The sequence below is a fragment of the Trichinella spiralis genome (assembly GCF_000181795.1).
Source record: "Trichinella spiralis strain ISS 195 chromosome Unknown Scfld4, whole genome shotgun sequence".
In the NCBI taxonomy this organism is placed as follows: domain Eukaryota; kingdom Metazoa; phylum Nematoda; class Enoplea; order Trichinellida; family Trichinellidae; genus Trichinella; species Trichinella spiralis.
Genome location: NW_003526943.1, coordinates 3,530,748 through 3,553,403, shown reverse-complemented (window position 1 = coordinate 3,553,403; position 22,656 = coordinate 3,530,748). Strand labels below are relative to the sequence as shown.

General features: G+C 34.8%; 6 protein-coding genes across 6 annotated transcripts; 4 read left to right on the top strand and 2 right to left on the bottom strand.

Annotated features, from left to right (window-relative positions):
* Positions 1 to 280: 280 nt before the first annotated feature.
* Tsp_00834 (nucleolar MIF4G domain-containing protein 1) lies at positions 281 to 3,327 on the bottom strand. The gene is made up of 12 exons (XM_003376642.1): positions 3,211 to 3,327; positions 3,063 to 3,156; positions 2,851 to 2,956; positions 2,677 to 2,801; positions 2,388 to 2,620; positions 2,244 to 2,324; positions 1,971 to 2,102; positions 1,805 to 1,903; positions 1,338 to 1,420; positions 912 to 1,096; positions 497 to 682; positions 281 to 450 (listed from the first exon to the last, which is right to left on the bottom strand). Exons 1-12 carry the CDS (start codon positions 3,325 to 3,327, stop codon positions 281 to 283), a joined length of 1,611 nt encoding a protein of 536 aa, XP_003376690.1.
* A 63-nt stretch (positions 3,328 to 3,390) lies between these two features.
* Positions 3,391 to 4,693, bottom strand: Tsp_00835 (conserved hypothetical protein). Its single transcript, XM_003376641.1, has 6 exons — positions 4,661 to 4,693; positions 4,484 to 4,603; positions 3,967 to 4,366; positions 3,743 to 3,941; positions 3,620 to 3,690; positions 3,391 to 3,530 (listed from the first exon to the last, which is right to left on the bottom strand). Exons 1-6 carry the CDS (start codon positions 4,691 to 4,693, stop codon positions 3,391 to 3,393), a joined length of 963 nt encoding a protein of 320 aa, XP_003376689.1.
* A 337-nt stretch (positions 4,694 to 5,030) lies between these two features.
* On the top strand, positions 5,031 to 10,294 carry Tsp_00836 (conserved hypothetical protein). The gene is made up of 10 exons (XM_003376640.1): positions 5,031 to 5,040; positions 5,092 to 5,131; positions 5,672 to 5,838; positions 6,170 to 6,730; positions 6,782 to 6,968; positions 7,020 to 7,157; positions 7,212 to 7,513; positions 7,839 to 9,706; positions 9,782 to 9,929; positions 9,987 to 10,294. The coding sequence occupies exons 1-10, from the start codon at positions 5,031 to 5,033 to the stop codon at positions 10,292 to 10,294; spliced, it is 3,729 nt and encodes a 1,242-aa protein (XP_003376688.1).
* A 178-nt stretch (positions 10,295 to 10,472) lies between these two features.
* Tsp_00837 (ribosome biogenesis regulatory protein-like protein) lies at positions 10,473 to 13,816 on the top strand. The gene is made up of 17 exons (XM_003376639.1): positions 10,473 to 10,588; positions 10,654 to 10,726; positions 10,785 to 10,823; positions 10,900 to 10,938; positions 11,019 to 11,120; positions 11,186 to 11,264; positions 11,315 to 11,409; positions 11,616 to 11,723; positions 11,852 to 11,950; positions 12,032 to 12,066; positions 12,142 to 12,294; positions 12,468 to 12,519; positions 12,993 to 13,121; positions 13,249 to 13,303; positions 13,394 to 13,556; positions 13,692 to 13,752; positions 13,799 to 13,816. The coding sequence occupies exons 1-17, from the start codon at positions 10,473 to 10,475 to the stop codon at positions 13,814 to 13,816; spliced, it is 1,416 nt and encodes a 471-aa protein (XP_003376687.1).
* Positions 13,817 to 13,932: 116 nt separating this feature from the next.
* On the top strand, positions 13,933 to 16,349 carry Tsp_00838 (putative N-chimaerin). Its single transcript, XM_003376638.1, has 12 exons — positions 13,933 to 13,943; positions 14,121 to 14,222; positions 14,286 to 14,430; positions 14,468 to 14,685; positions 14,751 to 14,896; positions 14,957 to 15,161; positions 15,241 to 15,304; positions 15,374 to 15,594; positions 15,680 to 15,818; positions 15,881 to 15,998; positions 16,129 to 16,205; positions 16,248 to 16,349. The coding sequence occupies exons 1-12, from the start codon at positions 13,933 to 13,935 to the stop codon at positions 16,347 to 16,349; spliced, it is 1,548 nt and encodes a 515-aa protein (XP_003376686.1).
* A 1,499-nt stretch (positions 16,350 to 17,848) lies between these two features.
* Tsp_00839 (DNA primase small subunit) lies at positions 17,849 to 22,554 on the top strand. The gene is made up of 22 exons (XM_003376637.1): positions 17,849 to 17,973; positions 18,069 to 18,173; positions 18,231 to 18,360; positions 18,416 to 18,597; positions 18,666 to 18,811; positions 18,869 to 19,095; positions 19,291 to 19,508; positions 19,579 to 19,717; positions 19,790 to 19,877; positions 19,948 to 20,005; positions 20,081 to 20,138; positions 20,453 to 20,582; positions 20,706 to 20,863; positions 20,961 to 21,061; positions 21,116 to 21,189; positions 21,256 to 21,392; positions 21,456 to 21,630; positions 21,748 to 21,839; positions 21,904 to 22,033; positions 22,150 to 22,219; positions 22,288 to 22,370; positions 22,445 to 22,554. The coding sequence occupies exons 1-22, from the start codon at positions 17,849 to 17,851 to the stop codon at positions 22,552 to 22,554; spliced, it is 2,736 nt and encodes a 911-aa protein (XP_003376685.1).
* The last annotated feature ends 102 nt before the right edge of the window (positions 22,555 to 22,656 follow it).

Below are 22,656 nucleotides of genomic sequence, written 5' to 3'. Positions count from 1 at the left end.
TTTTAAAGATTGAAAAATCCCTCCTGTTTTAATTGAAAATCCAGTGCTTCTAGAATGAAAATAAACGTTTAACCTACAAACCTTTTCTTAAAACTGATCTGCATCATTAACTGTTGTGTATTATATTTGTCATTTGATTAAAATCATTGTACAAATGAATTCAGACAAAAATCAATTTATTACAATTTTGTATGATTTTAAATGTGATTTTTTACAGAGAAACGATAAAACTGACAATGGATAGGATTCATTAAATAAATAATGAATAAATAAAAACAGTTCACTCGTCTTTCTCTTCCGAGCCGTGTTTCAGCATGCGCGCAAATTCGACGTAATTGAACATCCCATCTTTGATGGGCGCATCTTTGAACAATTCCTCCACTTGTTCGTCAGTGTAACGATCGCCCATCGTGGTCAACAGCGTTCGCAAGTCGTGCTCGCTGATCGAACCTTCAAACAGCGCAATGACTTACTTATTTTCACATTTTATGTTTACTGTAACAATGTGATGACTCATCACCTGTGCCTTCTTCGTCGAAACATTGAAAAGCGTTGCGAATTACATCTTCAGGATCTGTTCCAGTCATCTTCTCACCAAACATTGTCAAAAACATCGTGAAGTTTATTGCCCCAGGAGCTTCGTTTATCATCTCGTCTATGAATTCATCGCCGACCTCCTTTCCTAAAAAAACATTCCCACGTAAAAAAATACAAAAATTCATCTCATGCACTTGTGCATTAAAATAATTTTATACGAAACTGAATGATAAATAAATAAATACAATAAGATGTAAAAGAAATTCCTTCGGAATACAAACTGATAGCAACAAATTTAATGAAGAAAGCTCGAATTAAACAACATAATACATAAATAATTACACAAAAAACAAATAACATTGATGATTGTTTACCCAACGATGCGTACATGTCGAGCAAATCTGCTTTATCTATGAAGCCATTTCGATTTTGATCAATCATGTTGAATGCTTCCTTGAATTCTTGTATCTGAGATTGCGTAAACATCGCGAACACATTGCTAGTCGCACGATGCGCACGCTTCTTTCCTTTTCCCATTTTTGCTCGAGATGCCATAATGCTGATATGGATGCAAAACTAACAAGAAAAAACCAAAACTGCAAATCGACAATGACCGTTATACCAAAATTAGAAAACTATTTTTATGATGATCAAGGTTTATTTTTCATACTGTACTAGTTCAAATTGAAAAAGTTGCAGATGCAGTAAGTTATCATGATGCTAACAGTAGAAACGGAGTGTTGTCAAAAATTAAATAATTTATTGTTTTTATATTAAAATAATTTTTAATTAATTTTAACATCAAATCAATCCACTTGCCATCATTGCATGGTTCTGCTACGGCTGTTGCGACATTTATCGTCATTTTCAAAGTAAAAATAAACTGATAAAAAACAATAATATTTTAACGAGTAAAAATTTTATCCGAATCAGAATTTTAGGATAATTTTACAAAAATGCTTTGCAACCATTTGCATTAATCTTGTTCTTTTTTCTTTCTGAAGTCGTGCAATAAGAATGAATCAGATTGAACACTGGTTTTTCTTTTTACAAAAAAATTTTACTAAACAACCTCTCAATAAAGAACAGATTATAAAGCTAGACTCTCTTTTGGCAATAATATATTATCGACGAAGCGAATTTTATGTTTGAACTCTTTTTTTTCTTCATCTTCATGCTCTGTCAAAAGAAAGTGAACAATAAAAAGTCTGATGCCTTCTCTTAAATAGTGATATTCATTAGATTTTTTCATTAACTTTCCAAACACCACGCGCAATACATCAGTCGAAAAGCCATTCAGAAATTTTGTAAAAAGGCGTTTCAAAAAATCGGTCATTGTTTCTTCAATTTCAACAAAGTTAATCACCTAAAATAAAAAAACCTATTAAAATAAATGAAAAATTCAAATTAATTGAAAATTTATATTCATATACTTTCAGAACACTGATTGGCAATGCAAGGCTTCCGAACAAGTGAGCAATCAGTGAAGATAAATTTTGAATCTGAGTTTTTTTCAGTGTCTTCAGAATTTTCAGCTTATCCCAAAGTGCAAATTGCGTTGTAAGCTAAAACCCTCAATAAATATAAGACAAATGAAAAAGCAATTGCCTTAATAATATTACCACAAATTTTGCATTATAACTGCAAAATTTTTGCACCAAATATCCATAAAAAGGGTTGAAAGTTTTTTCATTCAAACAACAAACAAATAAAATATGAATAATTTCTCGTTCTTGTTTATCTGACAAATTCAATTTCAGCAACTTTTCGAATGCATTTAAATAATCCTGAAAAAAATATGTATCAATTCATTAAAATTTTTAAAATCAAAAGAACATGATAATGTTCACCTCCGCTGAAAGAATGCAACAAAATATATTTCTTTTCAAATCAGTATTCATGCGATTCTTTTTTGCCAAACGCAACAAGTCTTCACTGTAGTTGAACTGATTTAGATCTCCTGATTTACTTGCACCCGCAACCGGAACTACATAGGAGGAGCCGACTATCCACCATCGTCCTTTGGTCGATGCTTCCAAAATATCCATTAATCCAAATGCTAACGGCATTTCTGGTGTTTTTCCTATTACGAAAAGAAATATTTCAAATGTTCAAATAAATAATTCAAATATAACCCACCGCTCAAGCAAGACCGCAAAAGTTTCGTGAAATGATCAATCAAATCAGGATCATAATGGCAAATTTTCGATGCGTTGTTATTTTTAATTGCGTTTAAATCGATCATCAATATATTCGTAAATGCTCTAAAAACAAATAAAACACATCTCCCACACAGGATATAAATTTTCATACTCTGCCCTAGAAGATTCTGATCCATGTTTCTCCATTTTCGCAATTGCAGACATGACAAAATCTTTTAAGTCACTTGGACAAGCCTTTCTCAGCACAAAACCCAAATCTGGAACATTTACAAAGCTCGTTATAAATTTTCAAAATTATCACTTCTCCTCAAAGAGCATTTTATTCATTAGCTTCCAATTAAATATTACATAACAAACTCTTACTTTTCACTAATGGAACTAAAAGCTGCAAATCCAGACAACGCCCTGATTGCATTAAACTGTTAAAAATATCCATCAAAAGTTTATAAGATGTGACCTAAAAAAATACCATCATCTATTAATCCTATAATAATATTGCAACGCAAATCACGCTTGCCTTCATTGCACATAAATATGCAACAAGAAGATAACCGTTTTGGAGTGCGTTACTTTCAATTTCTTGTTCGTTTTCATCTGTTCGTTTCTCCTCTAACTTCTGAACCAACATTTCAACAAAGTAAGCACCTAAAACAATATATGGCTTAACGATATTTAAAGGAGATCTGCTTTTTTAAACGTCACTGAAATTTGACGACAGCGTTGAGTGCAGAATGCCAACAAGAACGGAGATGGTAATTAAAAGACGATCAGGAAGACGAAACGCAGTAAAACAAGCATCGAGGATCACTTCCGTAAAAACACGTTTTACCACTACATAAGATTCATTGATTTCATTCATTCATTTACTCCATACCAAAGAGATATTTAAAAACAAAATTAAATTATTACAATATACATACCATGCTGTGGATTAGTTCGAAACAATTCCATTACTTCTCTGGACGAAACCAAAACATTGGATTCACTCAGTCTAAATCAAAACTATTACCTTTCAAAATTGTTTCCAGATAATATTTATTTACTTATTAATAAATCGTTTAAGAATTTTTTCCACTCTTTCTGCCATCGCTTGTTCCTCGGGCGAAGCGAATGTTTCGTCCAACATTTCATGCTTCAGAGCACACTGAAGCTCACTTGTTGACTGATCTCCGTAAATGTTTTCTCTTTCAGCTGAAACAGCAGCAATGAGACGAGTGAATAAAAATGAAAAACTAAAGTAAACTAAACGAAACTAAACTAAATTTACTATTTGCAAATTCCGCATTTTCACTATTTCTCTCTTCTTCCATTTCCTCTTCTAATTCTTCGCCATTTTCATCTTCTGAATTCATTTCTTCTTCCTCACTAAGAACTTCCTCACCATCACCAATCAAATCTTTAGTATCTCGTGTAAAATCACCCGAAGAACCGTCAGTATAAGGTTTATTACCCATACAGAGTTCAAGTAGATCTATAATACCAATCGATTTCAATGTCACCTTTATACACAACATATCATTCATACAATCTAATCCATCAATGGAAAATGATTTTGACAGTGCATTATTTTTCTTCTTTTTCAATTTCAACAATTTTTCATATTTTTTAATTTCTCTGTTATCGTTTTCCAACAATTCCTTGTGAAGAAGACGCTGCTTTTCACGACGCTAAACGTATAAACCAAAATCATACATTGAAAATTCGTATAAACTTCAATTTATGAAATTCATTTTACTGAATTCCAAAATTTCAACAAAACATATCAACATTTATTAAAAACCAACCTTTTCTTCTTTCAGTGAACGTTTTTCCAATGCAGTACTTTTAGTTTTAGTTGGCAAAACTTTTGGCCTTTCTGATGTAGCTTTCTTTTTTGTGTTCGCCTCTTTACATACTTCTTCATACTATGAATAAAAATGAAATATTATCAATTCCATCGCACCGGTAGCATAACAACATACCGACATTTTAGAAGTGTACGCCAAGTGCCGCATTTTCTTTTTCAACTTTGCAGCTTTTCTTCTATCTTTATGGTTCATCTTTTCTTGACGTAAAAGTCGCTTTTCTGTTGAATATTAAATACAGACATATAAAACGGCTTATCACCACTGTCAAAATCATTCATAAAATCTGTGGAAAAATTACACATGCAAAACTTCAATAAATTAATGATATAAATTGCAAACTTCCAAAATTTATACAGAAATTATTTCAAACAATTAACAATTCAAAATTTTTATAAAAAAGCATATTTGTATAAACAACAACTGTTTCTGTTGGATTACGCACTGTATAATACAGAAACAACTTACCACTTTGTGTTAATTTAAAATGTTTCACCGTATTCATAATAAATTTTCGACACAAATGCTAAAAACTATATTTTTTTAAGGTGACCAACAAATAAAAAATGGTATTCAAGTGAAATGCAGGTATAAACTAATTAACTTGGAGTTGATTAATTAACTAATTGAAAAGTAAACTTATTTAAGCAGTATTTGCATTATTTTTAAGACTAAAAAATTAATTTATAATTAATCTTCACATCCAGCATTTTTAATGCTGTTTCCAGTTTTTGCTAATTAAACGTTTCTATTTCATAAAATATGTTCATAAAATACAATGTGTCAAACATTTCATAATTCATAAAATTTATTTTATATGCATTAATGTATTCTGCAATTTCCTGAAACATTCCCGTAAGTATTAAAAGAAAAACATAGTAATTCCTGATTTTATCACTGCCGATTCTGGATTTAATTTACGTTACAGTATTTTATTTTTGAATATGAATAAAAAATATTTTTAAAATGAACTAAAATTGCTACTGTCATTAACATGCAAGAAAGTTTTTATTGCTGCAGTTCAGTATTTATTCTTGAAAATCTAATTATTACCGTAATGTTGTTCATTGTATAATATTTAAATGTGGTTGATTTACTTAATGTTTATGTTAACGAGTATTTGTATAGAAATACGAAATTAAAGACAACAGTTAACATGGCTCAATATAATGTAATTACTATTTCAAAGCAAAAGCATCCGCTATCAGTTTTTCATGAATATTCAGTAAAAATAAATGGAAACCTTTATCTTTCTTTTATCCATTTTTGGGCAGAGAAGTTGCTTCGTGAGCTAGGTAAAGTAACGTAAAGTTATAAAGATCCTTCTTCACCAATGCACGTCTTTTAAAATATTAATAATATAGAATTAATGCTTTATCGCAGGTCACATAAGCATTTGAATGTACTCTTTAATTTTCAAACTACCTTGCTTTTCAGTTTTTGCAGTGCACGAATATGCAGCAGTTGTTCTAACACTAACTTTCAGTGGATGAAAATTGTCGTGTTTATTTGAATGCTATGCTCGATGTTATTCGATTTATTTTGTTAACGAAAGTTTTATCCTGATTGCGAATATTGCATACATTATGTTTCTGTACTTCTGTTGTGATATATTTCATTTTTCAGATGTCGACGATTGGGAAACGAAGAGGAATGTCAACGCTGCATCTGCAGTTGACGCGTACAGCATTGTATTGAATGTAGTTTTAAATGCGAACAGTATGCACAACAAAAAGCGGTATGGTGTTGTGAATGGCTTGGTGGAATTCAGTCGATCGACATTAGTTGACTATTACAAAGAAAGTTTTTCGCAGAACTCAGATTTGAAAAACATTCTACTTTCTCTTGAAGATGGTATTATCGTTGAATGCAGTGCGGACTGGTTGTTTGGCATTTTGGGAGATGAACATTTGCTTCGAAAATGGCTTCTACAGGGCTGTGGAATGCATTTTTCAGAAACCGACATTTTGGAAAGCTTTTCCGTTCTACCTGCAACAAATGGTTTTATACCTGCTTGGTGGGGTACGAATATAAACGGACTTGCTTTGATGCATTTAAGAAGAAAATTTCTTGGATTGCCCAAATTGTCGTGTTCATTGTTTAGCAGTGAAGATAAAGTAGTTCCTTTCAAGCAGTTAGTCGACAAATTTTCCGATTCACGTGAAACATTCCAATCCAGTTCAAGAGGTTTAATAAAATGATTCTATTTTTACATGAAATTATGAGTTATTTTTTAAGGAACGAGCAATGTTTGGAGAAAAAACTGCTTTGACAAACTTAAATGTGGAGAAAATGTGTATTCTTTTGAATTTTTGACTCTTGAACGTTGTTTTGCACCTTTGTCAACTACTTTTGAGATGCCTGTAGTAGCAGGTGAAACGCTTTATTATACTATTGAACATTACATTGCAGCACAATTTTTGCGGTAAGAAGGAATTGTACAATTTTTAATTGTAAAAAAGATGAACATTTTTAGGGATATGAATAGAATGGACGCCGCAAAGGAAGTTAAAAGTTGTCGTCGTCGAAACAGATTGCGATTATTTATCAATGAAATATGCGCCACTCTTCCACCGGAGGACATACAGAAGTGGCGATCCGAGCGAATGTTGAGGTTAATTTGATGCGCAACACATTATTTTTTGATTTGATGATAAATTATTTAAAGTGCTTTCAAAAAAGCCTTGGAACGAAAGTTCGATCAATATTCAGAGTTGAAAGATCTTCTCTTGGAAACTGGTACTTTGTTTCTTCTCGAAGTAAATTCATTTGATAAAGATTGGTCAATTGGAATGAATTCTGTTGCTTTTGAAAATTGGTGCCAAAAAGAGGATCTCAAACCAGCAACAATTGTTTTTTGGTTGACTCATCCCTCGTTTCGTCCATCTGTTCTTGGAGCAAATATTAATGGCATGCTTTTGATGGAAATGCGCAGTCGTTTAATGCCTTCACTGTTCAGGGAAACATGCAGTAAGTGAGTTTTATATTTTTGCAGGATTATTTTTCTTCAGTATGTTATTATATAAAGCATGAGAAAATATTTCAGCAGTTATATACTTATTGTATACTTCATTTTTTTGTTCTCTCATAAAGCATGATTGATCGAGATGTATGATAATCATAAAACTATTTTTGTCCCAAAAGTTATGCAATGATTATGTTTTGATAAATTGTGTGTAGAATCTGTTTTGTTTAATGTTTAAATGTGATTGAACAACATTTTCAATAGTTTATCTTGATTTGACTGCATATTGGAGAAAGATTAAGATTGATGTTTAAATGTTTTTCTTTTGAGAAATGCTCAGTTGTCCTCTATGCATTGACATGGACAATGCAGAGAGTAGTCTGTCAGTTGTAGAAAATGCGATGTTCGTAAATGCTGACAGTCCGTTGTCGTTTAATTATTTGGCGACATTTCAACTGGACGGAGCCACTTACAATACCGTTGATGAGTACGTGAAGGCCAGAGCGGAGGAACAGTTTGCCAATACCGTTGGCCATGTGTTTGCAGATGCGCGCCAGATGTGGCTTGAACAGCATGGATTGGAATTGTACCGCCGGGCATTGGTGGCCAAGTTGAGTCAAAACGAACACTGCCGCCTGGCTCTGCTTGGTTCTGGTAACGCATTGCTGATTATACCGACGGTCGATCGCTGGTGTCCGAGTTCGTTCGGCTGCGCTCATTCTTCTCAACGCGCTTTCGTCGTTTGGATCCAACGCAACGGTCTGTCGGCGGAATTGTTGCGACGTTACTGGACACGGTCCAATTTGATACCGGGTTTTCCAAAACTCGGCTCCAACAAGCTGGGCATTCTACTGATGGAAGTGAGAGACGAGCTGCGGTGCCGGCAAGGAACGTTCGACAATTTGGACGTCGAGACAGCACCGTTGGCTCGACTCTGCACTACAGCGAATGAAGAACAAACTCCGTTAGAAAGCTGTTCAGATCAGTTGGTGCTGGTGGACGACGGACCGTTGGGCGTGACTTACTTTGAACCGTTTCGAACGGCAGGTTTGGTTTTCTATTCAGTCGACCATTTCCACTGGTTCACGCTGTTGGTCGAACTGCTCGGCGGAAACGAGCCGCTGGGCGACATTGCACGTCGACTGTTGTCCGAGCCGGATCCTGGTCAAGTTGAGGATTTGGTCCGAGAATTTGTGACCAGTCGTTTTGGCGAGCAGAAATTCCAATCGTTGCTTTGGTCGACCGAACGCGAGGCGATTTACGAAGCCGCTTGGCGTTGCAAAGCAGCCCAGTGGTCAGCGTCGAGACGGTCGTGGCCGACCGGCGTGCTGTTGGCCGGCGATCGTATGGGTTCGGTGCTCGGCGCCGGCGTGAGGTCGTTGCACAGCTTGCGTTGTTGGATGTTGAAATGGCAAGTCGACTTGGAGACTTTGGTCGACTGGTGGCACGAAGAGTTGCCAAATTATCGTCCCTGGGCAGTGGGCGCCAATCGTTATGGAATGCTGTTGATGCGCGTGCGCGGAGATGATGGCCAGTTGGAGAAAAACCGCGGGCGTGGCAAGCAGCAGCTCGGCGACGCTGGCGATTACGCCCCTGCCCAGGTTCTCGCGTTTGATTCGGCCCATATGCTCGGGCCGGGCTTCAGTTGTGGGGGCCTGGTCACAGCGGACGGGAAAAAGTTCCACTCGCCGTTGCACTGCTACTGGTTCCAATGTTTGCGCGCCTTGGGATTGGGCCACGTTGGCAATAGCGTCGTGCAGCTGGCCAGTGCCCAGCGTTGCCAGACGGCCGCGCTGAACGCCATCGATCACGCCGGCCGAACTGGACAGTGGGTCCGTTGGCGCGCCTCGACCGCCGGCCTAGCCGCTGTTCGCTGTTGCGCCCGGGCACGGTTCGCCTCGGACGGCAATTGGGCCCGGGCACTACACCAAACTGGGACCAGCTTGCTGGTCTACTGCGATGCTGTTGAGGACGGTTGGCTGGGCTGCGGAATGGACCGCGACAAGTTATCCGAATTTTGCGTGGAAGTGGGCGCGAACGCATCGTTGCTGTTCCACTGGATGCGCGGACACTGCCCGGCGCCGAAGTCTTTCGGCGTCAATCATTGGGGTCTGGCGCTGATGGACATTCGCAACGAGCTCTGTGTCGTGGACCAAGTCAGCGGTCGTATGGTCAAAGATCTCTTGCTCATACCGAACGTTTTTATGAAAATTGTGAATGAATTTTTATTTTAATAACTGTTTTTTGTTGTATTTTTTAAATATTATTTTTAGAAAGATACGTATTCACCGGCCGAGGATGTCCGACCTACTGGCGTCAATCAACGAGGTAGTGATATGCTGTTTGCATGCAGATATCCGTGGATGATGAGATTTCGAAATAGCAAATCAAAGAAATCCACGTCAGAGCATGTTCCGGATAGTAATAGATATTTTGAATTTTATTTGTTTATTTTCATATGTTGTTATTCATTTTTAGATGTTGTCGATGTGCGTGAAGCGCATGCTGTAATTAATGATTGCGATGAAGAAGATCATAATCTGTTGAAAATGGTTGAACGAAGTGTTTTCGAACCTTGCATCAATTTGGACAGTTTGTTCACCGACCCTGAACGTTCTTACACTATTGGACAATCGATGGGGGGAAAATTTTCCGAATTATTCGATCCCTATTCTCTCGATTTTGAAGGAATGGTGAACGATGATTTGTACAACTTGGGTCGGGTAGCCAGCTATTGGGTCGAAGCTGTTGACGACAGTTACAATCATGATAATGATCATGACTGATGTTTCGTAAAAAAATAAAAAATTCCGCAAAATGTTGTTCACTTTTCAACACTTTTGTTATTCGCATAGTCAGTAGTCGTATTTTGTTTCGACTGGAATATTTATTTTGTTTATTCTGTTTAATTTATTAATTATTTATTCATTTCGAATAAAGGAGGGTTGCATATTTTTTGATTCAATGGTCGAGCCGACTTGTAATACTGGTTTGAACATTACGAGAGCCGTTGATCCATTGATTGATCTTGGCAATTTGCTTGTTGATGAACAAGAGCCTGTGGATCAGCATTTGATGAAGTTTGTTGATTGGTTTTTTTAATGTAAAATATGCATATATATTGTTTTTTTTCTTCTTTTTATAGAGAAAATACGGAAATGGCCGTTATGAATAAAGTTCGCGAAAGCGTACAGCTTATGGCCAATAAACTTTGGGAGGTTGAGTGATGTTATTTTTGTTTTTCACGTTTTTCAAAACTTTTTATTTTTACTTCAGTTGCCCACTCAACGAATAGAAGATGCTATCGTTGTAGAGGTAGTTTTTTTTGCATACATTGCAATTTTACCTTGCATACATGTTCTCATTTAATTGTTATGATTTGTTTATTCAGCTTCCAGCACCAACGTCAAGATTGCCTCGTGAAAAGCCAGTAATTGAAAGAGACACTGAATATTTTTTCAGTGGATTAACTATTGTCTGTGCATATAAATAGAATACGTTGCTGTTTAGATTCCTAAAAAAGCGCCTCCTACAAAATGGGAAGAATATGCAAAAATGAAAGGTATACAGAAGAGGAAGAGGACGAGAATGATTTGGGACGAAGCTGCTCAGGTGTGATTTTTTTTTGTCAGAGATTTTTTTTTCTTTCTTTCTTTGAAAAGAAGCATCAATTCAAGGATTGGAAACCACGTTGGGGTTACAATAGGGCCAACGATAATACAAAAGATTGGCTAATTGAAATACCAAGACAGAAGGGTTGGTAGAAATTTGAAAATTGAAAATGAAAATCTAATCATGTCATTCAGATCCGTATGTGGATTATTTTGGTGAGCGGAAAGAAGCGAAGAAAGAAAGGATAGCTAAAAATGAACTTCGTCGTTTGAAAAATATCTCTCGCAGAGTGAAAGGATCATCTTCTTCTGTGTTATCGTGTAAAATTGAATTTTGATTTTTTTGCATTTGATTTGAAAATTCATCAGACATGTTGTTTCAGCTCTTCCGCACATTGGCGTGGGATTGGAAAGTGTGATTAAAACGAAAGAAGAGGCAAATTTAAAATTCTGATCTTCTCTGTTTGGGCATATTTGTATTTTTGCAAAATTTCAGGTAGCACACAAAGTGGAACGAGCACGACTTGCAACCGCATCGATGGGAAAATTCGCCGAAAAATTGCGTGGAGAAAAAGCACCAAAAAATAAAGGAAAAAAGAATAAAGTACTTGGAATAATAATTTTATATATTTTATTATCAGTTTTTTAATTTATTATTATTAATGTCTATTTGGTTTTTCATTTTTGTTTGAAATTTCTGTTCTGCATGCATTATTATTGTTTGCGTTGTAGTTCTTGCCCAACGAAATATCCGCACAGGAAGAAAAGGATCGATATTTTCAAACCCTGAAAGCAATGCAATCCAAAACAGAGATTTTAAATGTTAACAAGGTAGCTTATCCTTTCAACGTTGGATTTATTGTTTTCAAGTTATATGATGTTAATAATAACAGCAGCATATTTTTCTTTTAGGCTATAAAAATGCAGAATCAAGCTGAAGAGCAAAAGTAGAACATTTTTTCTTATTTGCGCCATTATTTGCCTGTACAGATTTATTACTTTTGTAATTTTTTGTTTATTAGAAATCGTGAACGGAATGCTGAAAATGGAAAAGATGGAAAAGCTAAAAAGAAAGTGTCGAAAACTAAAATCAAACAGATGGCTCGTTACAGAGGAAAAGGCAATTTCAGTGGCAAAGGAAGAAAAGAAAAAGCGCGTCGCCACGCGAAATCGAAGTAACAATGAAAAATGTATTGTGATAGAAAATTTTTTGAAATAAAAAAGTCTGTAAATTATTTGATTTTTGAAAAATGTCATCTTGTGCAACATGATCACAGCGGTGATTTTTGTCGACATATACAAATAAACACTATATTCTGTTTTTTGTGCTTTCAATGTTTTTTTATAGTGATGAAGTTGTTAATATTTATGATAATTTGGAAACACGTGCATATTTGAAAGTATAATTTGTACAAAATTATAATTAATTATTTTCCTTTTCTATTTCTGCAGCAGCATCGCATGAAATGCATATTACATAAGATTTAAGAAAAATTTTGCACGAATAGTTGCTGGACTAGTCATATTTTGAAGAAATAAAAAAATGAAAATAATAAAACTTGAGTAAATTATTTATAAATATTTTTAAAAAATTTTCTAAAATCATTTATGTAACTTTATACTAAAATATTAAATTTTTATGTCATGCATTAATTACACTTGATAATCAATATTACGGTAGTCCTACATTTTTTTAAAATTCAAAAATGATTTTCTATCCCCAACGCTATCTACCTTCGGTGTTGTGATTTTTACGCTATATTTTGTATATTCAAATAATATATATTTGCACCATGTTTGTCATTTTGGTTTATTTTCGAATTTCATGTCTTGACCTACTTATTAATTAATAATGCTTTTTGTTTTGTTCCAGTACCCCAGACACGTTTTGACATGTTGGTTTATTGTAACTTATTGTTCTGCCCAATTTGGCCATTTCTTTTTTGCTTTTGCACTTAGCTTTGCAACACTTGCACTTAGTTCTCATTGCACAATTCATTCAGTATAGTAAGCATGATCTGAACTTTCGATTATTGTTCACATTTGTAAATTCTGTTTCAGTTAAAATTGATAATTTTTTTCGACTTTAGCTAGACTGAAATTCATTTTTCTGACAAATTGAATCGCAGTGCAATGGACAAGTTATCCAATTTTTACATGAAGATAAACGACGAAAACAAGCTGGTCTTTGAAAATTTGGAACAAAGTAAGGAAATGTGTCTGTGGCATGTCAGCTTTTTATTTATTTTAAGTCGACTTATTGTATAATTTGAGATGTACTGCCATTCATTCAGTTTACTGAAAACATCATCTGCCGCTGGCATTCTATTGAAGAAGAAAACAATTCTTTGCTGAGCTTAAATCGGCGTTACGAACAAGAGGTGGAAGGCAATAGAAAAAAAGTGAAAGAACTGAAAGCAGAATTGATGGAAGCACGGTAGTGCATGTTTTCTTTACATTTGTCTTTTGAATTTGACAAGGCTAAACAGCGCTGTTTTATACGGAATTTGGAAAATATTCGTTTAATTATGTTTGAGTTTATGAACATGGGAAATAATTCGATTTTCTTTAGATCACAGATTGCAGCTTTGATGGCTGGCAAACAAGCGTTGGTTTCTGAAAAGCAGTGCTTGGTAGGCTGTTTTGTAGATATTGTTTTATTATTGTAACCAGATGTAGGCAACGTTGGATGTTTAGGAAGATCAAATTGAATTAGTTCGCGAAATGCTTAAAGATGATGAAAACGCAATTCCAGAGCAAAGTCGAAAAAGGCTTCAATTTTTGACAGAAAAATCACGATACGAAAATACAAAATGGTAACGATGTTTAACCGTTCACTTTTTATTTTAGTTTTACTTTGCTAGTTAAGTGTATCACATTGGACAGTTTCACATTTTTACTGAATGCAAATTTGATTTTTCGAAAGTTCTGTATTTTTTTTGAAATATATTTTGTTGATAATTATGTAACTGGGATTGATTGTTTGTAATTTTTGTTTAAGCAGCACTGATGAGCAAGGTTCCATTGCATCGACCACTGGAATCGACTATGATCAAACTGACGACAGTTTAGATCGTAAAGTGACTTTTTTACCAACTTCCAGGTAAATTTCATTTTTCTCATCAATTAGAGGATTTTCTTTGCTGAAGGATAGTAGTATTTTCAGACCTGGTCGAAAGACTAGCATTAATTTGGAACGCAAACGGAGTCGTAGCGCCGGTCGCGTTGAGCCCAGTGCTCCTCCACTTGAAGAAGAGGATCAATATCTGTGCAAAAAGCGATCCAAAGATGACTTGCAAATTGATCGTGCGGTATGTTTAAATTTTTAATATTTTGTTGCATTTTCAGAAATTTTCAAATTCAATTCAGAAACCGGCTACAATCATCACCAAGACCACACTTACAGTACCGTGCAGCGTGATTTCTGGGATGCCGGAAGTGAAGACAACTACCACTAGGCGGTTGTCGATGAACAAAAGTGCTTCTGAGCCTCATTTGTTGGAGTTCACACCGACCTTGAGCGCTGTTCATCCAAATCTGCTTAAAAGTCAACCAACTTTGGGACAGTATGACCTTTTGTTCGAAAGCTTAAACAACTTGGTAATTGCTTTTTTTTGTTCTATTCACAAAGAACCCCAACAACACCGAAGACACCAACCGGGGATTCAATTCCCTCTAGGAGACATTTTTTTGCAACCAAGACGGTTTTGAAACCTGAAAATTGCGACGTCTGCGCAAAGCGAATCGTTTTTGGAAAATTAATATTGCGTTGCAATGGTTTGCAAATTTGATGGGAGGGGAAAATTTTTTTTTTTTATTTTAATCTTTTTTTTTAAGATTGCAAAACTCAATGCCATCAAGAATGTCGAATGGGTGCGGTTGTGCCCTGCATCGCACGGACACCAATGGCTCGACGTGCCCATGGAAAACTGAGCGATTACGTTCCTCCCCAAGGACCGTTCATTCCTCATGTTGTGGTCCATTGCGTAAATGAAATTGAACGGCGTGGCATTGATGCGGTTGGGCTTTATCGTGTTCCTGGGTAAAGGAAATTATTCAATTATTGTATTGTATTGTATTGTATTGTATTGTACTGTTATAATTTTCTATTCTTTTGTAAGCACGGAGACGAAAATTGCCGATCTATTGGCTAAATTTCTCAGCGATAGAGGTGTTCCAAATTTGGTAAAACGTTTATTTGATTTTATTCATATTTTTGTAATTTTAATGTAAAATATTTCGACGATTTTGAAGAAAGTGATTGATGATATCAACGTGTTGACCGGATGTTTGAAAAGATTTTTTCACCAACTCAAAGAGCCACTGATTCCACTTACATCGAAGCAAGATTTCATTAATGCGGCTGTTTTGGAAACTGACTTTTTGATGCAAATGAAACGCGTTCACAGTGCAGTCATGGAATTGCCTTATCCGAATCGTGACACTTTGTGCTTTTTAATTATGCATTTGCAAAGGTTAGCTTTGGGATTAGAGCATGACACCGTAGTCGAAAATTTGTATTCATTTTTGATTGATTGTTTGTTTGTTTGTTATATGTAGAGTTGCCGAAGCAAGTGCGAGTAATAAAATGCCGGCTGAAAATTTGGCGAAAATATTCGGTCCAACTGTTCTTGGTGTCTCGGATCAGTGCGACCAAAATGTGGCGCGAATGTTGGACGATGCTAGCAAAGCTGAAAAAGTTGCATTTTTTTAAAATTTTATTTTAAACAGTTTTAAACGGTTTTTTATTTTATTTCTTAGGTTATGCTAATTTTACTTTCTGTCCCTTATGGTTATTGGATGCAATTTTTGCCTGTGAGTCAAGGTCAACCGTTGCGTTCTTCATCACCCGTTGAACGTTCAGCAATGCCAGCAACAAGTAATCCAATTGAATTTATTAGATTGAATAATTTTTTCAATTATAAATTTAAATGCATTAAATCTGCTTTACGTTACTCTTTCTATTATTAAAGTTGTATATAAATATTTATTTATTTGTTTTTTCGCAGATGCTGGAGGAAGATTTGATAGCAATAGAATCACATCCGGCGCTACTCCTGGGTATGTCCTTTATTTATCAGCGTCGGTTAATTAGTGTTGCACTACAGTTGATGTGATCTTTTTTCAGGAATGGCTTGCGATCCAGGCAAACAGGAATGATGAAAAAAGATTATTATCCCCCTTGGCGTTGATATGTACACTTTTAAGCACAATTCACAATTTTCCATAATTTATATTCTTGGCATTGTTATAGAATACATGTTTACTTTTAAAATGATTTTACTCCATTACTCATTTTTGTATGTTATGGTAATGTTATACGAAATTTATTATTTAATTTATATTGTTAATATTTTCAAACGTTTCAATAAATTGAAGTGCACTGGCAGGTTTAAGTGATTTTGCAAAATTTTATTAAAATCAAGAAGCGTGGATGTAATGAAAATATTATTTAATAATTTACATTTGACGTGAATTCTCCGTTTGAAATTCAAATAAAGTTATGTGAATATTTTGAAAATTTTTTGAAATGAAAATATTCTTTACAATGAATAAACAGTACGATGGTATGCTGTTTTTTTTGATAAAGTTTGCTATTTAAAATTAAAAATATTATTAAAATAATAATAAATAATATTTTTCTCATTATAATTACTTTTTTTTCATAATATTATCAAGCATTATATATGTGGAATTTCTATTCATTAATGACAGCCGGAAGATAAATTTAATTTTGCTTAAAATAAAATTTATACATTCCAATAGATAAGTGTTGTTTAAGAGTGATTATTTGCAAGATTATTTGTCACCAATAAATGAATGATTGAATAATGAAAATTGAAATTCTGCAATCAGAATTTGAATGAGTTTTACCTGCATTTCATTAAGCAATTTGTATTACTTTACTTTTAAAATTAAAGTAGGTTATCAGATTGTCCTATTTCGCAGTGTTGCAGGCAGGAAATTTCGTCTTATCTTTTCTCTCGTCGACCATTTCACATTTGTTGCATTTTGAACGCAGAAACAATTTTATATTTGGCGGTAAAATAGTCTACGTTGGTGTGAAACTTGATGAAAATTTTAAATCGATTAATTAACTTTTCGAAAACTGCTCTTTCAGTAATTTGTTTCTAGATTTTTTCAACACCGTGAAATATGGAAAAAATAGTCAAATATTACGTGGAACTGAACACCGGGAAGAATAACTTTTTGCAGCTTTTGGAGCAGAGTGAGCGAGCGATTTGGCTTGTACTTGTGATTGAATTATAATAAAAATTTCCTTTTCGAAGATGTGGTGCTTTTTGCACAGTTTACCGAAGATGTGATATCCCATTGGTGTTTCATACAGCACGAAAATGAATCGTTGTCCAAATTGAACAAACAATACGAACAAGAAGCCGAAAAGCAGAGAACGAAAGTGAAAGAGCTGAAAGCTGAATTGATCGAAGCGCGGTAATTTTCACTTTCAACATCGTGTTCATTTTTTCTTGATTTTTATCCAAAAGCCGTTTTCAAATTAGCTGCTATTGAAAATGTTGTAAAATCAAATTTACAACGCAATTTATTCTTGTTCACACACGTTGAAAAAGCCGACGATTTTCTTTCTTTCTTTTCTTTTATAGTTCACAGCTAGCGGCCCTTGTCGCGAGCAAGCAGGCTTTAGCTTCGGAAAAGCAAATACTGGCAAGTTGATGACAATTTGTTTGTTTGTTTGTTTGTTTGTATTTAATGTTTGTCTTATTTTCCTTTGAGGATGATCAAATTGAATTAGTTCGACGTATGCTGCGTGATGACGGAAGTTATATTCCAGAAAAAAGCCGTAAAAAATTGGAATTTCTTACTGTAAAATCGAGGTAGGATTCCCTGTGCACTTTTTAAAATTTATTTTAAATATTTGAAGCAATTTAATGTCAACGTTGAAATTGATAATTTCTTTTTCCTGTTGAAGCGTTGAAGAGCGGAGCGTGGAATCTGCCCCGTCGGAGACGGGAATCGACTATGATCACACGGATGATGATAGTTTGGACCAGAAGAAGCCTGGTCGTGTTGTTCGGTGAACCGTGGCTTGAAGATTGATTTTCTTTGCTCATTTTCATGGCAAAATTTTCAGAACGCAAAATTTGGATCGTAAGCGCAGTCGAAGCGTTGGCAGGGAAATGACCGTTGACAACGATGATGATGAGTTGCAGATGCACAATTCTCCAAAACGTTCCAAAGATGATCTGGAGATTGGCTTCATTGTATTTAAATTATACTTTTTCCGTCATGTTGCTGTTATGTTATGTGATGTGATAGGAATCTGAAAAGTGTCCGATGAAAAGCACTTTGAATATTCCTGAGGCGAAGCGCGTTGGATACAGGCAGTCGATGAACAAGAGCATCTCCGAACCGTATTTAATGGAACTGCGAAACTTGCCCATGTCAACATTGCAAGTGATGAATCCCGTCTTGTTGAAAAGTCAACCAACATTAGCAAAGTACTATTATTATTATTATTATTATTATTTGATTTATTAAATGTTTTAAATATTGTTTTATTTTACAGAACTGCGGTAACATCGAACACACCTACAGTTGATTCAATACCAAGTCGAACGCACTTTTTCACATCAAAAACAGTTCTCAAACCTGAATATTGTGATGTTTGTGAAAAAAGAGTTACTTTTGGAAAATTGATTTTACGTTGCAACAGTAATTGAAGCATAGAGAAAATATTTCAATATTTTATCGCTATTGTTGCTGCTTCAGAATGCAAAACTCAGTGTCATCAAGAATGTCGAATAGGTGCAGTTGGACTTTGCGTTGCTCGAACACCGATGGGCCGACATGCTTATAGAAAGCTCTGTGACTATGTTCCACCACAAGCACCGTTCATTCCACATATTGTCGTTCATTGCATAGATGAAATCGAACGACGCGGCGTTGATGTGGTCGGTCTGTATCGTGTTCCAGGGTACGTTGTTGCATTGTTGTGCGTATTTTCTTCTGTCCAGTTTTACACATTTCTCTTTCAAGCACCGAAACACACATTTTGGATTTGCTGGCAAAATTTCTCGGTGGAAAAGGTGTTCCAAATTTGGTAATCATTCATTTACAAAATCCATTTCATCCAAATCAGCTATTTGTTGTTGTTTCACAGCTATTCACTAAATTTAAATTTTCTGTTTCAGAAAATAATTGATGACATCAACGTGTTGACCGGTTGCTTGAAGAAGTTCTTCCAACAGCTCAAGGAACCGCTCATACCACTCACTTCGAGACAGGATTTCATCAGCGCAGCGATGGAGGTTGATGAGCTGAAGAAAATGGATCACGTCCATCAAGCTATCAAGGAGCTACCATACCCAAATCGTGATACTCTCTGCTTTCTTGTCATGCATTTGCAGAGGTATTTTTTTCTTTTTCTCAATTTATTGCCAATTTATCACCGTTTGATTAGCATTTAATGTGGAATTTAGAGTTGCCGGTGCGAGCGCGTTCAATAAAATGCCCAAAACAAATTTGGCGAAAATTTTCGGTCCTACTGTTCTTGGGTTTTCTGATCAGCAGGCACAAAACGTGACGCAGATGATTGACGACAGTTCGAAGAGTGAATTGGTATTTTAATTTCTTTTTTTTGTTTTACTTTTATTTATTTAAAAAATATACTTTTTGTTTCATTCATTGCAGGTGATGCAGCTTTTGCTTTCATTACCGCAGCAATATTGGAAACAGTATTTGCCTGTCACTGAACAAGAGCGAATAGCAGCTGCCAGGAGTAATTGTTTCATCATTTTAGTGATTGATTTCAATTCTTTTTGTATGTTAAGTTCATATTTCACTTTTAGCCACTACAATCGCACCTGCGAATCCAAGAATCATTACTGCAACAAATGTTGTTGACGGGTAGAGAAAATTTGAAAAAGAAAATTTTTAATATTCAGTTATTAACAATTTTCTCTTTCAGTAATGATATTCAAGTGAAGCAGACCACGAAAGGTTATTTCCTTCCACCATGGCGTTAATTGTGCTAATTCCGGTGTTTGTTTGTCTTTTATTTGAAATTTGATCAAAAAGAAAGCAGCACATCCGTTCTGATTATTCATAGTTTTTTAATTGGAATAATATCTATTCCATTCTTTTAGTTTTACCTCTTTGATTTGGACAATTTTAAATCTGTTTCAGGTGATGAGAGTTGTTTTAGTCGGTGCCAATAAATGCGATCAGTTCTTTTTTATTCACATGTAGTCTATTCTGCAAATATACATGTTATACGTGTATATGTATATTTTGTTTTGGATAATAGTTTCATTCGAATATCATTTGTTAATGAAATTAAGCATATATATATAGATTTGTTTCTCGATGATGTCGACAGAGAAGGCTGCAGAAGAATTTGAAGAATCATATCTACATGGAATGCTTCCATTGTATTATAGAAAATTGTTCCCATTTAAGCCGTACATCAAATGGTTGCGATACGGTGAGTTTCTCTACCATAGGGACATTTTTTGTTTGCTTAAAATTAATTAATTAATTAGATTGATGAAATTTCTTCTATTCTTGTATTAGCAAGCTTGTTTAGTTGAATTTCATTTCATTTCAGGATCTGATGATTATTTCAGAAGAAGAGAATTTGCTTTTATTTTGAAAGGTAGCATCTATCTTCGTTATAAAAGTTTCGATAATGGATCCTACTTTGAGAAAGAGGTGATATCATCTGTACCTGAAAAAATTGACATTGGCGCTGTTTACAATGTTGAAGTAAACATTGCTTTTCAAGAGTTGACTTTAGCATATTTAAATTTATTATGCATTGTATCGTTGTACTGATCGATCAAGAACATGATCCCATTTTTAGCCGAAGTGCAAGCAGAATTCAGAGACGTTTTTGCCTGTTGAGAAAGAGATGGTTTTTGACATTGATCTATCTGACTATGATGAAATTCGAGAATGTTGCAAGTTTGTTTTATTTATGAAAAAATAGTATTTTTAATGTAATTTAATTATTTTCAGAGGTGGAAGCATTTGTAAAATTTGCTGGCACTTTATTGTGGCTGCGATCAAAGTGATTGATCCGATATTGTTGGGTGGGCATTTTCTTTGCTTTTTTTTAAATTTTGAAATGTATTGTGCTTTTTTAAATTAAATTTTAGATGATTTTGGATTTGAACATCGTCTTTGGGTTTATTCGGGGAGAAGAGGCGTGCATTGTTGGGTTGCCGATAAGGAAGCTCGGAATATGAACAATGAAGAAAGGTCGGCAGTGGCGGAATATATCTCGGTGGTTATGGTATCTTAAACGATTGTTGGTGTAAATTTTTAATGTTTCATTTTTGTTTTTTTTTCAATTCAGGGTGGTGAAGGGCAGAAGAAAAAAGTGTTTCTCAATGATGAAAGTGTTCTGCATCCGGTTATTCAAAGGGGTTTGGTTGTTGCCAGTAACATTTTCCCCGTTCTCCTGAAAGAATACAGTTGGCTGGATTCGCAGGAAAGCTGGGAAGCTATGCTAAAATTAATTCCTGATAAAAGTAAATTCAATAATATCAACAAATCAACTATTTCACTTTATTTTGATATGATTTATTCATTTTTGATTCTGTGAATTTGATGATGAATAATATTTCAATTCAATTCAAACTTTTCAGCTATTGCCGACGCCTTGGAGAGTATTTTCGAAAAAGTCGACACTGCTGAAGAACGTTGGCAAGCAATAAAAATGGCCCTTTCTAAACCGCATGTAAAATTTTTTGAACAACAACTGACACTACTACTTTTATGGTAATTTTGCTATTCTGATTTAGATTCCTGATAATTGTCGATTTGCCGTTAGCGAGATTTTGCTTCAATACATTTATCCACGCTTGGATATGAATGTCTCCAAAGGAATCAACCATCTTTTGAAAAGTCCATTTTGCATTCATCCCAAGACCGGTGAGTTGATTTTCTTTCTCCGTCGAACTTTGAAAATTTGATCACAATCTTTTAAGATTGCTTGTTTGTTTTAATATGCAATTTTATGAAAATATTTTTTTTTCATTATTTTACAGGAAAGGTCTGCGTACCGATTGATTTGGAAAAAGTTGACGAGTTCGACCCGACTTCCGTGCCGGCAATAGAGTACAATTGGGCTATTTTATTCCTTTTTTTTGTTGCTGACAATTTTGAATTATTTTTTAATATTCTAGTGATTTGCTGAAAGAGTTGTCTGAAAATGATGCTGGTGAAGAAAACAACATCGACAATGAAAAGAAAAACAGGAAACCACTGGGTAAAGAAACCATGATAAACCATTATGTAATAATTGTAATATGATCATTTGCTCGATTTGAAAATTTTATTCAGATTACAATCGCACTACGCTGAAACAGTATGTGCAAGTATTCGAGCGATTTGTCAACAGCTTACCGAAGGAAGATGTTCCACAGCGCGAGCAGTCGCAGATGGAATTTTGAACTTTTTGTTTTGTATCAAGAGAAAAAGAACTTTACTTATTACTTTGATTCTCAGTAGTTTCAGTTTTAAATTTAAATAAATAATTAACATTACGATTATTT